The sequence below is a fragment of the Corvus brachyrhynchos genome, unplaced genomic scaffold, assembly GCF_000691975.1.
Source record: "Corvus brachyrhynchos isolate BGI_N302 unplaced genomic scaffold, ASM69197v1 scaffold705, whole genome shotgun sequence".
Lineage (NCBI taxonomy): Eukaryota > Metazoa > Chordata > Aves > Passeriformes > Corvidae > Corvus > Corvus brachyrhynchos.
The window spans coordinates 3,005,709-3,024,347 of NW_008238346.1; the positions used below are offsets into that span (position 1 = coordinate 3,005,709).

General features: G+C 39.4%; 1 protein-coding gene across 1 annotated transcript in view; it reads right to left on the minus strand.

Moving 5' to 3' along the window:
• CCDC186 (coiled-coil domain containing 186) overlaps positions 1 to 18,345 on the minus strand; it is a 34,911-nt gene extending 16,566 nt beyond the window's left edge. Inside the window, exons 1-4 of the mRNA XM_008634431.2 lie at positions 18,217 to 18,345; positions 4,531 to 5,221; positions 2,111 to 2,237; positions 83 to 211 (exon numbers count right to left, since the gene is read on the minus strand). Coding sequence (XP_008632653.1) covers positions 83 to 211; positions 2,111 to 2,237; positions 4,531 to 5,204 — 930 coding nt within the window. The 5' untranslated portion in view covers positions 5,205 to 5,221; positions 18,217 to 18,345. The remainder of the gene's footprint in view (positions 1 to 82; positions 212 to 2,110; positions 2,238 to 4,530; positions 5,222 to 18,216) is intronic.
• Positions 18,346 to 18,639: the final 294 nt, after the last annotated feature.

Consider the following 18,639-nt stretch of genomic DNA (forward strand, 5'->3'; position numbering starts at 1 on the left):
CTAGTGATCCAACATGTTTCCTACAAGAACCAAGTTTTTTCAATAACTGAGATGCTCAATAGTTTAAGGTTTTCCATATTACCTGTTCCATTCGAAAGGCCATCTCTTTATGCAACTGCTGAATAGTATTTTTGGCTGCTGCATCTTGAGTTACAAGTCTGTCTTTGCTAGCTTTCACTTCTTTATTAAGCTCTTCTATTCTTGCTTCCAGCTAAAATACAACATCATGACATAATTATAGAGACAATAACTCTTTGATCATGGTTTATACAGGCAGGCATATTTCACACAAAATTAGATGCTTCAGCAGATATTTACCTATATTTCACACTTGTCAAGCTGCAACCACCCATATCAACATCTAGCTTTGCATGACAGTAAAAGCATGAAAAGATGTCAATTCTTGTATTTCAGTGAGAGTGAAGATGCTTCAAATCAAGTAAAACACAAGGCGCAGTAATTTACTACACAACGTAATAGATGGACAGCAAGTGCTGAGCTGCCAGAGCAGAGCTGGCTGCTATCTGAGGTTGCTGCATCTTCCACCCTTTTGTTCCTATTCTTGTGCCATATCCTTCACCGTGCCAGCAAAGCAGCCATGCATCCATACTGAACTGGGCTGGGAATTAATTCACTGAAAAATCACTCAGCAAATAAAGATGAGCTTAGTCACTGTGCTGGCACATTTTTAGCCACCTAGTGAACCAAGTCAGAGACCTGATGCAGCTGAAGAATAATCCCCAGCGTTAACTGGACCACTTCCCAGGGTGTGTTCCCTGCCAAGTCATGCACGTCCAGCAGGAGCAGTGTGGGGGCTGCAAAGGCTGTGGCACTGCCCAAACGTTGTTCAAACTGTGCCTAACGACTCTCCTCTTGTCCTAGGGGAAAGCCAATTCACCCAGCTAAGGGGGTTTTGTTTGCTTTGGGGGAGAAGGGGCGAGATCTCAGGGTCAGTCTCTTGAGTTTTGTGCAATCCCAAGCTGCTATGCAAGAGGCAAGAACCACCTAATTTGCTTCTGTTACCACACCATGACTTCACCACACTCCTTTCAGCTCTGCAAACGCACCATGCGCCAGACAAAAAGCTTCACGTGTACAAACAGGCAGGTAGAGTTTGTTTAGAGCTGTGAGTGCAGCCAAGCCTTCATTAACTTAAAAGTTACCATAAAACACTAATTCATAAATACCAGCAATAAAACACCCCCATCACAAATGAAAAACTCCAAGTGTTTCACTGCAATGTCTCTTATGACTCCAGGTGCTCTCAACTACTGTATAAACCATTACAGTCCAAAGAATATTTTCTGAAATCACTTGCAAGCATGTAATATCACAAACACCCTCACAAATCCTTTTTTCCAGAATGGAATAAAGTAATTGCTGCATGATAGAGCTTCATGAAATCATACAGTGCTATCATGGAAATACAGACAAGAAAGAATGAGGGAGCTGCTCATACTGGTTTATTCAGGAGCAAGCAATTCCAATTTGTAGCCTAAAAATAACACTTTCCAATTCAATCTTCAATCACATCATGGATTTTCAAATATTCTCTAAAATTAACCATGAATATATGAATATATCACACAAATATATTCCTCTAGAATACTTCAAGCCTGACACCCTGCTTTGTGAACAGATTTCTGTGTGATGCAGTTACCAACAAAGAAACCTGACAACCATGATAGTCACCAGCACTTGGAGAAACAGAAATTTGTGTTTTAAACGCTATCTCTTGCCAGATTTCCAAAACATAACCTATAATCAGTTCCTAAAGCTGGCCAGCCAGCTGCAGGGACATCAGCAGATAGCTGATAACAGACAAGCAGTGACACCTGGTGTGAAACCTTTTCCTCCCACACTAAAACCAGCCTACACCAATGCACACACCATGGTCCTCCTTGACTTGTCCCTGAGGAAAGGCGTGAATTTAGTACCTGAAAGTCAGTTTATCCAAAGACACTAAAGGCTTTTAGATGATTTCTTGGAATACAAGAACAGATTTATCCTCTTAAAAAGCTTAGGATAATAAACATGGGTTAAACAGTGGCAAGAGTGACATAATATACAAGTGGGATTCTAACCAGCACTTCCGTTTTGTTATCTGTACCTGTTTAATAATGCTGAGGTGCTGCTTTTCTGTTTCTGTTCGTTTTTTCAATTCATCTTTTAAGTTGTCCTTTTCTGAGCAGATTTCCAAAATCAGTTCTTGATGCTTTTTATTTTCTTTAATCAATCTGTAAAGAAAAAAAAAATAAAAACAAGGTACATCAGTACTGGTTTTTTTTTTTGGTTGGTCATTTTCAATTTTGAGATACATGGTTTTTGCTCTTCGATCTGCGAATTTTATTGGGAAGCCAGAAACCCTAAAAAAATCCATGAAAGCCTTACAAGAAAAAAAAAAATAATGTTGTGCAAGTAGAACTTAACTCCAAAACAGCAAGCAGCAACCTCCTTTGAGGAAATTGCTTGTTTCCAGCATTTTAGGGTTGTTGTGGTGCATAATGACATGGGACATTTGGTAACCCTATGAAATTACAAAACTGTCAATGTTAGTAATTTTAAGGTAATGTAAGACAGTAACTTTCAGTCAGATAGTTACACCAGTCAAATGTCTGAAAACACAGAGTTTATTAATTTCGTGGACTTCTCAAAAGTTCACATGGAAGAACCCATGTTCTTACCAGGTTCACAACCTGGTAAGAAACAGAATCCTGATTTTTTTAAGTCCTAAGTAGGTAACAAGTCTCCATTTTCAATTTTTACCAATAGTTCCAGTTCAGCTCAGCTGTTTGACCACACCTATCTTGACATTCTAGCATAAAACTCAGAAATTACATTGTCAGAACTGCTAAATAAAGAGTCTCAAACGTATTTACATGTTTGCAGATACTATTACATGGTGGGTATTTTAGGCCACTAATTGCATGAATTTTTGGGAGGCATGCCTTTACCTGAAAAAGATACTTAAACATCCCTTTATCCCCTCCCCTCTATTGAAAAAAAAAAAAAAATCTCTAACCAGTCTCCTAAATTATAAGGAATTCAAAACCATCAGTTATAGAGAGCTTAGCACTCGTGATCTGCTTTTTAATCTATTAATGAATATTCCAGGATTACAAATTCTTAATTCACGCCACAGCTGCTCACGTACATATTTAGATCTGATCACAGGAGACAACTGGGCTACTTCCAGAACGATGTTACAAGAAATTCTGCTGATCATAAAGTAAGGGACAAAACAAATACAACCCAGAATACCCTTTGGACCAAACACAAAATGTTCCACAGCAGTTTCACACTCTTGAGGTGAGTTGCCAAGTGTCAGATGGGTGCAGCTGGCCAAAAAAAGAGACATGGTTTTATATAAAGCCTTCTGGAGGCATACATAACATACACACATATATAAACACTTGTCTCTAAGAAAGTAATTCCGAGGCTGAAAATGCTGCTCTGCCTCTGAGTCTACCATGAACAAGTAAAACTCTTTACCTCAGGATTTCCTCGAATTACCCCTCTCTACCCACCCACCACTTCAGATTCCCACTCCTTCTCTGTAACTTCTGAATGTCTAACTGTGCACTCTCCAGCTTTCCTGTCATCAGGTGACTTTCCTCACATGGATGGTTTCTGTCAGTGAAGTGCAAGAAAATAATTTCCCTACTGGGACTCTCTTCCTCTATCTGGTTTCCCTTCCTTTGATGTCCTCCCATAAAATGATTTCGGAGAGCCTTATATGAAAAGTAGGACCCTCATTTTCAGCTCTACAAAAAGGAATAAATGAGAAGTTAGAGGCTACATTTTGTTAGCAAAAAAACATTTCTAAAGAGGTAACAAAGTATTAAACACCAAGTAAGGAATCATGAAATCAAGAAATGAACTGGCTTTTGATGAACAGAAATATTCATGTTGAATACTGCCTTGCAGAACTATTAAGCACAGTTCATTATAGCAACACTTACAAGCCAAGCATTTCAGAAGTCCTCCTATAAAATGTGGAAAGTGCAGTTCATCTATAAATGACACTTCCAACTCAAACAATACTCTCAGCTGATTAACAACTTTGCTGGATGATGGCAGGAGACTGAATACTACTTGAAAAAGAAACAAGCAATTTTAAACATAAATAAAATGCCCATTGTGGGAGTTAGTACGTTCAAAGGCTCATTTCTCCACAGACACATACGGACTGAATGAATCCTGGACTATTTTTATATCACCATTACTGCTGCAGTATTTAAGTAATTCTAGACATTGGCAGGGTATTCAATGACACAGTTGGATATTCCGTTCCTGCCAAATCCTGCAAGAATTCAGACATCAAAGCACACACTTTTATTTACAAGTACATACCACAAGTAAAAATGATTCTTTCCTTAAAAAACAATCAAAAAAAGCTCATTAACTATTCTCATACCAACTCGAGACAACTTGCTTCATACCAAAATGTTGTATGCTGGTGCACATAACATGCAGCCAGAATTGTTCAGCACACAGGTCCAACCATGATGCTCATACTCAAATACTCACTTTGTAATGGTTTGTTCTTGCTGCAGGTATTTATCTTGCACACATTTTTCAAACACAGCCAAGGCATGTTCTCCCTTCTGCACACCATTGGGGAGCTTTGGTCCCTTTGAAAAATCCGTGGATAAGAGTTCAGACTCTATTTCCTTTAGCAAATCCTCCTGTGAGGAAGTCTGATGTATTGTGGAAATAAGCTTCTTTGTGCAGTCTGTGTCATAAGGGCTTTCTGAATAGATTTTATCGCTCGATTTTTTCACAAAGTCAGATTCCTCCCTCAGATCCTGTAATATTTCCATTAATGATTGTTCTGTCTGGTTAGTTTTTGGATCGTGTTGTTCAAGTTCTTCACTAGGTAAATGTTCTGGTTTTGTGGAGCCTTCTGCCTGCCTTTCACAGTAGGCATTAGCAGAGCAGTCTGCCCCTCCAGACTGCTGCTGTCCTTCTGCTGGGACCCCATTGCTGCTTATGTCAACAGCTGCTGAATCCTGATCTGAGGGCAACAAACTCGATTCCCTTTCCAAGACACCAGCATCACCTCCAGCGCAACTGATGCTTGAGCAGTCCTCCATTCCAGATGTTTTACCAGACTTCTCATCATCCAGGGCCTTGGAAGAGGCATCATCTGACAGACTGACTGGCTCCAGTGTGCTCTGCATTTCTGGTAAATATTCCTCCATAATCTTCCTTCAGAAATCTAGATGTAGAATTCATATTGCAACATATTATATACAATATCAAAAGAGATTGAGATAAGGAAAATAACGGCTACTAGAAAATAAAATTCAAAGTGCAAAAGTATTTAGGTAAGTGTTATATAGAGTTTGTTGCTCTTTCAGCCCAACTTTTAAGTAAATGCTCCAATACAAGTTTTTCTAAGAGAAGGTGAGAAACCAGGGATAGCGAACAGGAAGCAGTGAGATAGTAAATGCCAAGACAATAAAAAAGCAGCACCTTTTAAAATTAATAACTCTGCCATTTAAATCCACAAAAATTCCAAGTAATCACTTCTAAAAAATACTTAATGACAATACATTAAAAAAAAAATTAAGAATCTAGGATCTTACAGCTTTCACTTTCCTACAAGCTATCTGAAAGCAACAATATGTCTTGACTGACTTATTTTTACAACATAGGATGACTCCCTGGTTCAGCCAGAATATCCAATTTCCTTACTGTCACGTCCTCACTGAGCATCCTTACAGCAAAATGCATCTGTACCCAGGAACCTAAGGGAAGGGGTTGGGGGAGGATGGGGGTTAGATTCTCTTTTCCCATCTGCTTTCAAGCAACCAAAATCCCCTGTGGAAGAGCACAGATGGTCTTTGGCAGATCTGCTCTCTCAAACAGTAGCTTGCAGAGCAAGGACTTAAAAAGCTCTGTAGAAGCTCACTAGAAGGACACCATACTGAGAGCCAAATAGCCAGAATACTTCTGGAAGAGCCTGGGTATAATGTTGTATCTTCTTTTTCCAGAATCCCAGATGGCTGTGTGTCTGAAAAGACTACTGGCATTTTTAGCAAGCACAAGAAGCCCTTACTTCCATTAGGAGAAATTCATTACAGCAGTCTTAACTTTTATATGCAAGCTTATCTTCCTACACCAGATAATTTAGGCTACTTAAAACAAGGCAAATTTTTCATTTATAAATTCAACTCTGCTATTCCAAGCGTCATCTCAAAGGAAGTGCTTACATGCCACAAATTTTTTCCATCCTTACTTTCTGACTTGTTCAGTTCTCCCTTACACAGCCACACCATCTGAGCCACTCAGGTACTTGCTCCATGCTCCTCCCTTTGCCTCAGCCTCAAAGGCAACCCCTTTGTGCTACTTGGCTTCACTCCACTCCCCCAGAGTCCTGCCTTATTAACCACCACTTCCTACTGAGGCTCAACATTGTTAAAACAGAGGGACAGGAGTCCCATTAGATCTGTCCTCAATTGCTATCACTGTCACCTTTCACTGTTAGGCACAAAAAGCAGCTTCAGCCCAGCTGTTTCTACCAGGAAACACCACCCCACAAAACACCAACTCAACCTGAAACCAACAGTTGGGCTACAACTGGGACTTAATCAACAAGAGGGAAGCACCTGGAAAACTGAGCATTCAGCTTGGAGTACAGAAGGGAATGTATTACACCTGGACAAGAGTCACAAATCAGCAAATGAGAAGCACACATTTTTTATGAAACAAGCAAACCACCTTTCCTTTTTTGGTCTCAAATCCAAAAAAATCCTCAATGCTACAGCCTCTAACCCAGTACAAATCAGTAGGAACCAGACCATAAGCAGCTAGGGAGAGGTACAAATGAGAATAGAGATCAGGAATGAGAGAGTCTATACAATGTGACACTTTCACAAGGATTCCCCGTTTTACAAACAGATCTTCTCTGGTACTAATAAAATCCCTAACTCCCCTTTGCTTCAAAAGATTTATGTTTAGGTCAACACTGGAAGCAGCAAACCCCACCACTTGGTTTGTGCCGTCCAAACAAATGCTCTTTTGGAATCTATCTACCCTTTGATAACGTCTGCTGGTAACGGAAGTTCACAATGTACTACTGCTCTCAAAAACACCAACCTCAACTGACAATCTCAACATGCAACCAAAAATGAACATAACTGCAAGAGAAAGTATTCAGTTTAATAGTAGCAGAACACATTAGTTCCTACTTAATTAAAATGCTGTTAAAAACCAATGCTTTCAGACTAGTGCACTTTAAACAATCAATAACTGAAAGATAATTTGCAAATGATGCAGTTAAGATGGAAGAAAAATTCACCTTCTAGTATCTGTTCCCTCTTCTCAAAAGTAGTTTGTAATACACACTCAGCTGTAAAAGACACTGTATTAGCATAAAGCTGAAGAACTGGTTTTTTCTCTAGTAGTTACACCAGCCTAAGTTCTTGATGATGCTCCCTCTGTAACGATCAGAGGGTTTTTTTTACCTCAATTTAAGCCTTTTTTAAAGTACTTTCTGAAGTGTTACAGAACTTCCCGAAATGTGCAGTTGTTTGATGCACTGCCTCAAACCCGCTTGTGACTGCCCAGCTGCTGCAGTTCACCATTACTACAAGAAAGGGAGTGGTAAAATCGTATACATGAACTTCCATGTTGGTTGTTACACACAAAATTTCCAGTCCAGTTAGCAAACTGGAAGGTATTTATCTCCATATGGAAGCAAGAAGTGAAAAATACAGCCCTGTTAAGAGAGTACATTAAGAAGGTCATTAAGTTTTCTTTTTACTGTGTTACTTCCTTCTGTAAATAATACTGTGAATTAGTATTACAAAGACTAATCTACATGGAAGCAGAAATACAATTATTTGCACAACTCAGTGACAGAGAAGAAAAAAAAGCCACTGACTTAATATCCAAAATAACTTAGTTATTATTACTCATTTAAAAAGTGTAGATTTTTATATCAAACTCATGGGGAATATGAGTAATGATTATACAAATCAGTTAAAGGATGAAAAGTAAATTATGATGACTCAGTGTTCCCTGCAGTCACAGTTTAATTTTCAGTGGTACCTAGAATATAATTTACCACATTAAGTTCAGTCTTTATGATTCCAATACACTGGATTTTAGCCTTATCTGCCCAAATTTACCTGCACCTATCTGCACCTGTTCATTAAATACATAGATTCCCCCCCCCCCGAATAGTATTAGCTTTTATGTTCTAATTACTAACTTTTAAATAGAAATTAAGTAATTCATCACAGGATCACAATTTATTTTCACACCAAAAATGTCCAGACAAAGAAATCATGTGGAGCAGGTGTCAATGCAAATTCATACTGATATTCAAATGTCTCTTGAATATCCTAAGTTTGTCGTGCCTACCTCAGGCAACTGAATATAATAGATACTTCCTGTATGATACCAGAGACAGAAAACTGCAGTGATGTCACTAAAGAAAAGGCTCACGGTTTGTAAGCAAAACATTTTGTGTGATAAAAGGATCAACACAGTCCAGCAGTAGCCAGTTGAAATGAAACATGCTAATATTTGACTGTTTCATATCAAACATACAAATCCATCAAGCTCCAGATAATATTTGGACACCACCTGATAGGAGCTACATGCCTTTCCAGGTTTAATATCCATCCTCTAATACCCTACTCATCCTTATAAATGACTTTTCCAAAATCAGGGAAGGACTAAGGTTACATATATTGCATTAAGAAAACAAAACAGTTTAGTGCCTTTCTGATGTCTTCAGAATGCATCAAAACAATCAAAAAGGAAAATCTTGACTGAAGCAAATGAACTGGCTTATGTGATATGCTTAAACATCAAACAAGCACACACTGTGTTGAGTGACAGCAAAGTGCTTGCACTGTTTTGCAAAGTTTCTACCTTCAACCACCTGCTCTGCTCCTTCCTTAGGCCTGATGATCATCTTAGCAGCAGGGTAAAAGTGTGTTGCTCCTGGTCCCATCCGTGTGATGTTTGTCCCACCCCTCACTGTAAGTTCCTTCTGCTGCATGTGCTGCAGGAACTTCTCAAAGCAGCACTTTGAGTAGCCCAGCCCAAGCCTGCTTGCCCACATACCACGAATGACTGCCATCCATCTAGGGCAGCATGTGAAAAGCTCTGTCACTGCCTTGTGACAGCTTCTGCAGCTGTGACAGGACTCTTTGCTGTGACTGGACTCACGTAACTGGTCTGACCAGTTGTCCTCCTCCTCTGATTTACAGCTCAAAATTAGTCTGACACTCTAACACACCTTCCCCATGCTCTTGCTTCTGTTCCACAGCAGAGGAGGCAGCTGGCTGTTTTCCCCCAGTGCAGTGATACAAAGCAACGTGAATAGAAATACATCAATTCAGACCCTGCTAATGTGAGCAGCAGGAAGGAGGAACACGAGCACAGCTCAGCCACGTCTGCAAAACATCTCCCTAGGCATCACAATAGAGGCAAGTTGAACTCTTCAAAACCAGAAATGCCTTTTTTAAAAACAGCTAGTGTTTTTTCTCATCACAGATGTGTTCTTCAAAGATGCAAAGAGCATACATACTTTTCATAATTATTCACAAAACTAAGTTTAAATCTGCATCAGCACATATGATCTCCAAGTTCCAATGTAATATCTAAAATGAGTAAGTAGTTAAACAGCAGGCACAGGACACACAACATTAAAGGCTAGTACTGGCAAGGGTTACAACCATTTATCACACTACTTACACTGAGATGTGCTCATCTGCTAAACTGCTGATAGCACAACTGACTGCAATCAGAGGCAGGGAGCAGAAAGCTGGCCAATAGAGTGAGTGAACAGCACACCAGCTTTTAAATACGAATGTCTCCCAGGTATGTCAGGGAATGCAAAGACTCAGGAAATAGCAATTTTTTCATTCATTTTCTGTTACACAACAGAAACGTCTTCTATTAACTGCTAACCAAATGATAAAAGTAAGAACAAATACGACAATGATTCATTTAAGCTCTTCAAGGAAGTATCTGACACAAAGTAAGTAACTGATTCTCTTTGGAGAACATCAAAAATCTCAATACATGCTCCTGTAACAGGCCAGCAAAAAGAAGAAAAAAAAAAAATTCCTGTAGCTACCTTCAGCAGCAGTCCAGAGAAGGTTATGCTTTAACAGCAAATTCTCACTTCATAGTCCATCCGCTGGCATGGAGAAAAGCAGTTTCTGTAACACTGGGTCCTCCTCCTTTGCTGAAAGTACAAACACTCCTACCTTTTTAAGGAAGCTGTTGGCACCCTCATCCCTTGGCTATTCATCTGCTGTACTGGTTGAAAATCCTTCCCCCCACAGCAGTACTGCTAATTCTAATCAGGAACACCACCTTGCCCTGCTCTAGACTACTATCCAGTGAGTACAGGCACGTGCCGAGGTTCTGGTATGCTTTAGTTCAATACTGCGCCATTTCAAACTGCCTGTCTTTTCAATCTTCCTGTTGAATGCAAACGTGATTCTTTTAAATCCCTGGCTACAAAGGCCTTTCCTAAGCAGATGTACTATTAATGCTAGCATTTAATTTCATTAAATAGATAGAATTTGACCCAAACTCTCAACATTTATGTTGTAAATAGTCAAGAAGGAGGAAATGACTTTGTTTCAGCCAATTTCAAAATACATGTGAGATGACAACTAAAGAAACATATTAAATGATAACTATAGGAATCTTCAGCTGAGGTGTGGCTGTCTAGAAGACTTCACTAACAAGGGAAAAAAGAAAGAGTGCCTTGTCACCTAGTAACTATCACAATGGGGCCCTTTAGAACAAACAGATTAAAGAATGACAGAAGGCTATGCCTGGGGTGGTTCTGTAAGCAAACTTAAGGTCAAGGTCCTGAGAAACAAAAATCACTGCTTCAAGAGGAAAAAACATATATTTACACCTCAATGCCTGAAAGTACTGCAGAGAGAGGGGCAAAAAAGTGCAGGAGGGAATAATGCTTCACGGGTGTGTGCATATACAAAACCTTGTTCAACCCAGGCTTGAAATGAAAGTGAAGAGCATTGAGATAAGCAACTCGAGGCACAAAACCTTCTCAAAGGGGAATAATAAGAACTTAATACAGCAAATGCAGTTTACTGGACACCAGACACATTCAACTACACATTACATAATCTAATGGCCAGTAGCAGTCAATTATTTCATCTCTTTTCAACAAGAAAGGGTTTTGCATCATCTTTGGGTAGATGCTTTCCATTCCTGGCTGTGTTCCTAAGAGAGGCCTTGTAGCACAGTCACTGATGAAGAGGAAATCAACTCTCCAAACAAGTACACATGCAGTCTACAAAATGGTGAAAAAGCAGTTCTCGCATCAGCTCATACCATATATACTCTTCACCTCCGGATACGTAAAAAGCATCCAAACAGAAACAAGCTCATTTTCAAACAAAAGTACAAAGTAGCTTTCCTTCCAGTTCATATTGGTCACAGCAGAGTACTCAAATAGCCTTTAGCAATAGACTGAAGTCTCAAAACTACTCAAAGCTGCCATACAGATGTGATGCATTTCAGAGAGGAGGCGGGGGACAAGGAAAGGAGTGATGAAATGCTCCATCAGTCACAGGCAGATGACTCCAACACTCAGCAGTGTCCTAAGTACCATGACACGGCCAGGCAAGCAGCTCAGTGACAGAAAAACATGATGACACCAACAGAAGCAGCCCAAGTTCCCAGAAGTCCCTGCTGCTCTTATAAGGATGTCACCTTAGGACTCAGAGTTGGTTTGTCACTGCAGTGTGTGCCGTAAACTTGCTAAGGAACCATTGCACACCTCTAAACAAAGTCCACGTATTTACAGGAAAAACGTATCTAGAAAATAAGGCCCTTGAAACTGCTTCAGAGCAATTCTCTTTATGCTGTAATTTGTGATCTGTACTTCCTGGTTCTTTGTTAAGAACTGGATGGTAACGTGTAAAGTTGCTGCTGTTACTCTTTATTTTGCTTTCCAAAATGGCACATTCTGAAGATAAGTTCCACTGGAAATTCATCATAAAAATCCAAGCAAACACCCTTAAGCAGCAGTCTCTTCAGCTCTGTAACACTCACTATCCTTCCATATTGGTTCTGGTTTCTGAACTCTGCAGTTCAGGTTTAGTGCTCAATGTCAGCTGCCAAGAGAAGGGATGCTTGTCCTTTGGAGACAGCTAGAAAACGGGTTTATTCTTAACAGATTCCCCAGTGATAACAAATAATTACTTCTTTTCCCTAGTAACACACCAAAAGACTGGGCAGCAATACACAGCTCAAATAACCAGCTGTCTATCCCAGGCACTGTTACTGTTCTCTGCAACACACTCCAAATGATTTTACAAACATCTCTGCTCTTCTCTATCCTTCTCTCCAATTGAATCAAAAATGCCTGTTTATGAGTTTACAGAGATTCATGTTTGCTAGCAGATCCCAATGTTGTGGGAGCAAGAAAGGTAAAAGTAGCTTCATTTTGACACTGAAGGTGCTGGATGCAGACATTTATGAATCACTCCAGTTTTGGCAGAAGTGAATTTAGGAAAGCAGACATACAGCTTGCCTACACATATAGGAAGTTGTGGGGTTTCTCTCTGTATAGCCCAGTACTAGATGAACAGAAAATTCTACAGCCCAGCTAAACCAGGTAGAAATGTAATGCTTTCACAATGACTGCCCTGTTTGTTCACCTGCAATACTTCAGAAACCAAAGTAGAGCACTGAAGCACCTGAAACTGTAGCTGGTCTAAAGACATACCAGGAACTGTTCATTTCTATTACTCCAGCTCTCTAACAGCCCTCCAAACAAGAGGCCTGTTCAGTGATATGTGTTATATGTGAAAAAAGAAATACTTTTAACTTAGCTGTGCAATCTTTCAAAGATTATCCAATAACAAAATAATAAAGGTTAAAAAGCCAAGATACACACACCAAAAGGCTACTAAAAACCTCCAAACTACCAGCTAAATCTAGAACTAGGATGTCTGGAAGAGAGATTTTTTTTTTCAATGAAAAGCATTATCCTCATGAAATTATAACTGCAAAGAAAATACTGACTTTTTTCCTGTATCACCCAATAGCAAATTAAAATGCAGTCACGTGAATTTGCAAGAGGAAGCTACGTGCATTTTACAGCTATTTTGAAGATTCACACTTACACCTCAAGTCACACTGCAAAACACTCTCCCATCACTCCAGCCTTCCAACTACCCCTTAAAGCTCTCAGCAGCCTACACAGACACACCTACAGACCAGACTCAGCTACAAATGAAACTTCCACTATGTCTTACAGTGTTCTGTGTCTTGACCTGTAAAAGCACTGAGCACAAGTAGTTCCTCACCTTAGCAAATACACAACTTAGAGGTGAACTGAGACTTCAGCTCTTTCTGCTAAAATGGAATCTAACACTTACTTCACATGCAAGCAAGGCCTGATTTTTAGTTCAATAATACTGAGCAGTGTTTCAAAATATGCCTTTTTTTCTGACATAATTTTCAAAAATTCTTATAAAGAAAGATCAGCAATGCCCTAAATCTAACCTGAGACAGCAGTGTTATATTTAACCATTGGAAGTTGTTATTCAACAATAATTTCAGTTTCAGAAAGGAGGCTAGTGTACATGCCAACTCAGAATCAATATATACTCCATCATTTAAACTACTCTGCCTCCTATTCATTCATGTTAAAGAATATATAATATTAAATTCCAATCCATAGATTGATTTTTACACATGGTTCATTACACTCAAGCAGAATTCCATCTTGGAAGCACCTCTCATCATGTAAGCAGCTACTGAAGCTCATGAAGCAAAGATAAATACATAACTTTAACAAAACCACATTTATCATTTATGGTGCAATAATGGGTTGGCTCTTTTCCCAATCACTGCAGTACAGACCAAAGGCTCTGCTAAACAGATTTTTTGTATTGCCTTACATTTCCACTCAGACATCTATGAAATGAAGTGACATATGACTGAAATGTCAACAGTCAAAAGACCTTTGTGATGAAGCTCTGATGCTCATCAGAAGACCCCAATAAAAGCAAAAGCTGCACATGAGCACCACTTGAACAGTTCAGTTACAGACCCAATTCCCTCTTGCAGGTTCCTGAGCAACAGAGAGAGTAGAAGTGCTTTAGGCAGTTCAATTGCAAATTCAAGTGTTAATGTGAGATGCAATATAATCCAGTGAAACACCGGAGATGGACTTTGTATTTCAAACACTTAATTAGGATTTATTGGCTGAAGAACACTGAAGAGAACAATAATGATTTGTAGAGTTTTCTTGACAAGTCACACACAAAGCAACCAGCAACCTAATGTAAAAAAGCTTCAGAAATGCCACAGCCTTTATCAAAAAGAACAAAACTTGCCTGTACAGTTTGTTCCACAAAGAACTGTTCCTCTTCTTTAGCTATAACACTATAAAATATTCTATTAGAAACACAATCTTAGATGAATCACAACAGAAAAATACTTTCTGTTATCTTTGAAGTCATTATCCTAACACACCATTAACAGCCAGACAACTGTTAGAATCAGCTGCCAATTCAATTCAATTTCCAACCTACTGCACTCAGGTAAGAGATGAAGCTGTTAGACAGTTTACATACTACCATGTGTATAATGCCAACCCAACAAGACTGCTAAAGAATAATTTGGGGGTTAAAAACATTTCTAACTTCTTACAGTTGTGTTGTTCATTGCAAAACCCAAGATGCCTCTCTTCAAGAACTTTTCACATCTTTATTACACAATAATCATTATTTAAGCGAACTAAAATGCTTTTCCAAGTCAGTGCCAACCTGTCATTGCATCAGCACTCTTGCTAACAATTTCATATGACAGTAAGACTAAAAACAAAATTGAAGAAAAATTTTATAGTTTGTTTTAGCTCACTGTAATCCTAATAATACTTTTACCTAAACTAATCTGGACAGACTGCACACACCTTTCTACTTCACTTGTTGGGTGAAGTTTTTGGTTTCTTTTTCCTAAGGCTACTTTTTCCTTAACTACTGTCTACTAGTCAACACACTGACTAGCAAAACAAACTTTCCTATTGTTTCTGATTAATACCCAGCTTACCTGTGTTTTGCATGGTATCTTTCACAAGAACTCTGTCACAAAAGGCTTCTTCAGACTAAGCATAATGTCACCAGGCAACACTGCAAAACAGGGAAGTATCTCAAATAACAGAGATACTTCTGTCTTCAACTGAAGTTTATGATTAAAAAAAAGAAGAGAATTCTGCTAAAGAAGTTCTGTTGTACATGACAAGATACAAAATGCAGCTCTACTGCAGAGCAGCTCTGCAGAGGGACAAATCAAAAATTTGAACTAAATTGAAAGGGACTGGGATAAAAAGGTCTCAAAAAGCAGGTGTTTCACATGATCTAGTGTGAGAAGAATTTCAAACAGTCTTTCTGGCTTCAGGTTTATATATCTGATTACAATTCCACATCCAACATTAATCAGAGCAGCAAGCCACTCAAATTATGAAACACACTAAAAGGAGATAAACTGGATTGAAAAGCATCACACTGCCGAAGAGAGACAGAATTCTTAAGCTGAAGAGATGATGTGGATCACCACTGCTTGTACTCCATACAAAATAGAGGGTGACCATGAGGTCACACACTCTCAGTCTTCCCGTATTTACAGACAGCACATATAGGAAACAAAAGAAACACACCAGAGTCCCACCTACACTAGGTCTCCTGATATTAATTCATCACTTTTGCCCAAGATCAAATTAAAGTGGAAAACCTGGCTGTACACTGGGACATTGAGTCCTTCAGCTCTGGCAGAACTTGACACAGTTCCTGACTCAACCCACACAAAGACCTGCTTTGATGCACATGTTCATAGGAAAGGGAGTGGAACAGTGACTATACATAGTGGGTACTTTCAGGATTTCCTTACTTTTATCAGTTTAACACTTCAACTCAATTATTCTTCTCAGGTTTTTAATGTGACTTCATTAAACACCAATGGCAGTGCCAAGGTGCAAAGCTCAGCATTTCTATCAATTCTTTGAACACAAGACAAGTACTTCAGAAGACAAGGTTTACTCAAACTTTGTTATTTGCTTTCCTTTGCTTACATCACAAGTTAGATAGTTGAACATAAATGTACGATTCTTTCAAGACAGCATCAGGTTTTCTATCAAACTCACGTACATGGTTAATATTCTGGTCATATTAACTCCATGTCAAGAGTCAACAGCACAACTCCAAAATAAAGTTCATCAGTTAAGGTTTAACAAGTGAGGCTGGATTTGCTCCCATCATAAGACAAGTCATGGAGTACACCTTGGGAGTGTTATATTTTGTTGTATGAGCCCCAAGGTTGGAAGCTCATGTATCAGGGGAAAACAACATTATTAGCAACAGCATCCTTTTACTGTAACATCACATGAGACTCGAATACTTCAGGATTTACACAGAGACTTGCAATCTTCTGTGTGTCTTCAGCACAGAACAGCTCTTACTCTTCCAAGTCAAGAAAATGAGTCTCTACTTCAGCAAGCAATGCAATGCCAGCAACAGCACTGCTGTCACCTTTCAGGTTTCAGCATCCTGCCTTTAGCTCTGCTTACAACAAGGCCAGGAGCAGCTCTGTCTGTCCTTACTAGAACCCTGCTTGCATTCACGTTCTGACACTGATAACATCACCTGTGCAAAGAAGAATGTCTTAAGGGAGGGGAAGAAACCAAATTTATGACTGAGTACACAACCTTGACAAAACACACATCCTATGACAGATATTCTACACCTACAACAGAGCCGTAACTCTTGTTCACACTACAGAAGCTGGAGCTCTGGCAGACCTTCTCAATAACCTGTAGTGTCATGGCATTGGTAAGATATGGATCTTGGTGTATTTGGCACTGGAGATTGCAGCATGTTAGCTTTCAATGGCTCTTTTCAAATGTTATTTCCAGAACATACAAAAGGCTGTAAAATTTCAACCATGGAATTACTGTCTGCATGATCACTGCACACTGAAAAACACCATTTGAGGGGATGGTAGAGTTCTACTGTTTTCAAACCTGACTTTTCAAGAGTTTCTCCAGTATCCCTGAAAACAAACAAGTGAACACTTCAATCTTTTAAGGATATGAACTACTGTGAGCTCTACAGAAGCTCTGAGTTCTGTTAATTAAGCTAAGAGGTAGTATTATATACAATATTATTCCAGAATAAAAAATTCAGTATTCCATGTACTTCTTGAAATTAGGGTCATGATTTTCTCCTCTATTCTGACACTGATTTGTTTCTGACGAGATTTTTTTTCACCCTCAATTCGAGGCAGCAGGGTCTTTGGCTAGGACTTGAAGGTAAGTATTATCCATAAGGCTTTCCAAGATTGTTTTTAGCAATTGGAAAATAAGTTCAGAACAAGTCAGCCCAGAACTAAATACAGGATTACTGCTTCCTGGAGCCCACATCTACTAATTTAACATACCTAATAACACTATTAAATCCAGAAAAACAGTGCCTTTCTATTTTTCATAGCTCTTTAGAAAGCCAGCTTCAGGAAATTCAACATTAGCCTCAGGTAGTGTTAAGCAACAGAGCTGCTAATTGGAAGCAAATAAACGACTCTGTGCATTTGGTTCTTCGATCCTTTTCTCAATACTGTGAAACAGTGAACCTCACAATGCCAACAAACATCTGTCAACAACCCCAAACCAAATCTTATAAAATGATAGAAAAACTGTTTTAAAACCAGACAAGAATGGATGACTGAAGACTTTCAGAAAAAGAAGAGCTCAAAGGCAATATAGAACTAGTTCTTTTTTTTTTTTTAATAAAACAAATGACATTTCAAATGTCATCAACAGCCTCCTGAAACATCTTCATACTTTCAGTTTCTCGTATCTCCAGAGCTTAACCATCTCCTCCCTAAAGTCAACGGCAACATAAGCATTTATAGCAGCCAGTGATTGCATTTCCTTGTCCATAGAGAAACACAGCTGTGGCTCATAGTTCCAACAATTTCCTTATACAACAAAACGTATTGGGACAGTGGCCATACCTGGGTTTTTAGTGTGTTCTGCTCGCAACACTTTGACTTCTGCAAAGCAGTTCTACAAGAAAATAAAGCAAACCACCACTAACACCGGAATGCCATACTCCTCATCTTACACACAGATTTCAACTCCCTAAGAAATCCTCTTCTGGTCTGCACAGAGTCTCACTAGAAGTACACACATATCAGACTCACCTGCGCAGACTGTTTTCCAGGACAAGAGCCAAAATCCGCAAGCCTACATCATAATCATCTCGCTGAAGTCCTTCTTTCAGACCTAGAAGGGCAAGCAGCTTTTGCAAATACCATCTGCAAAAACAAGGACACGTACCCTACCGCAACACCGCAGCTTACTCTAAAAAATAACCTTCATAACAGTTGCTGGGCTTTGTTACCTAATTATTTAACCATACAGTGAAATCAACACGCAGGCAATGAAACAGGACAACCTAATTAATAACGCGAAGAATGCTGTACAGAAACAAAGAGATTACGAGCCAGCACAGAAGCCTACGCTGCCCGCTCGGAGGTCCCGACTGCGAAGGCTCTGCTGTGGCAGGACCTCACCCCCAGCCCCGCTGTCACCTCGCTCCCACCTCCTGCGCCTCGCCCACAGCC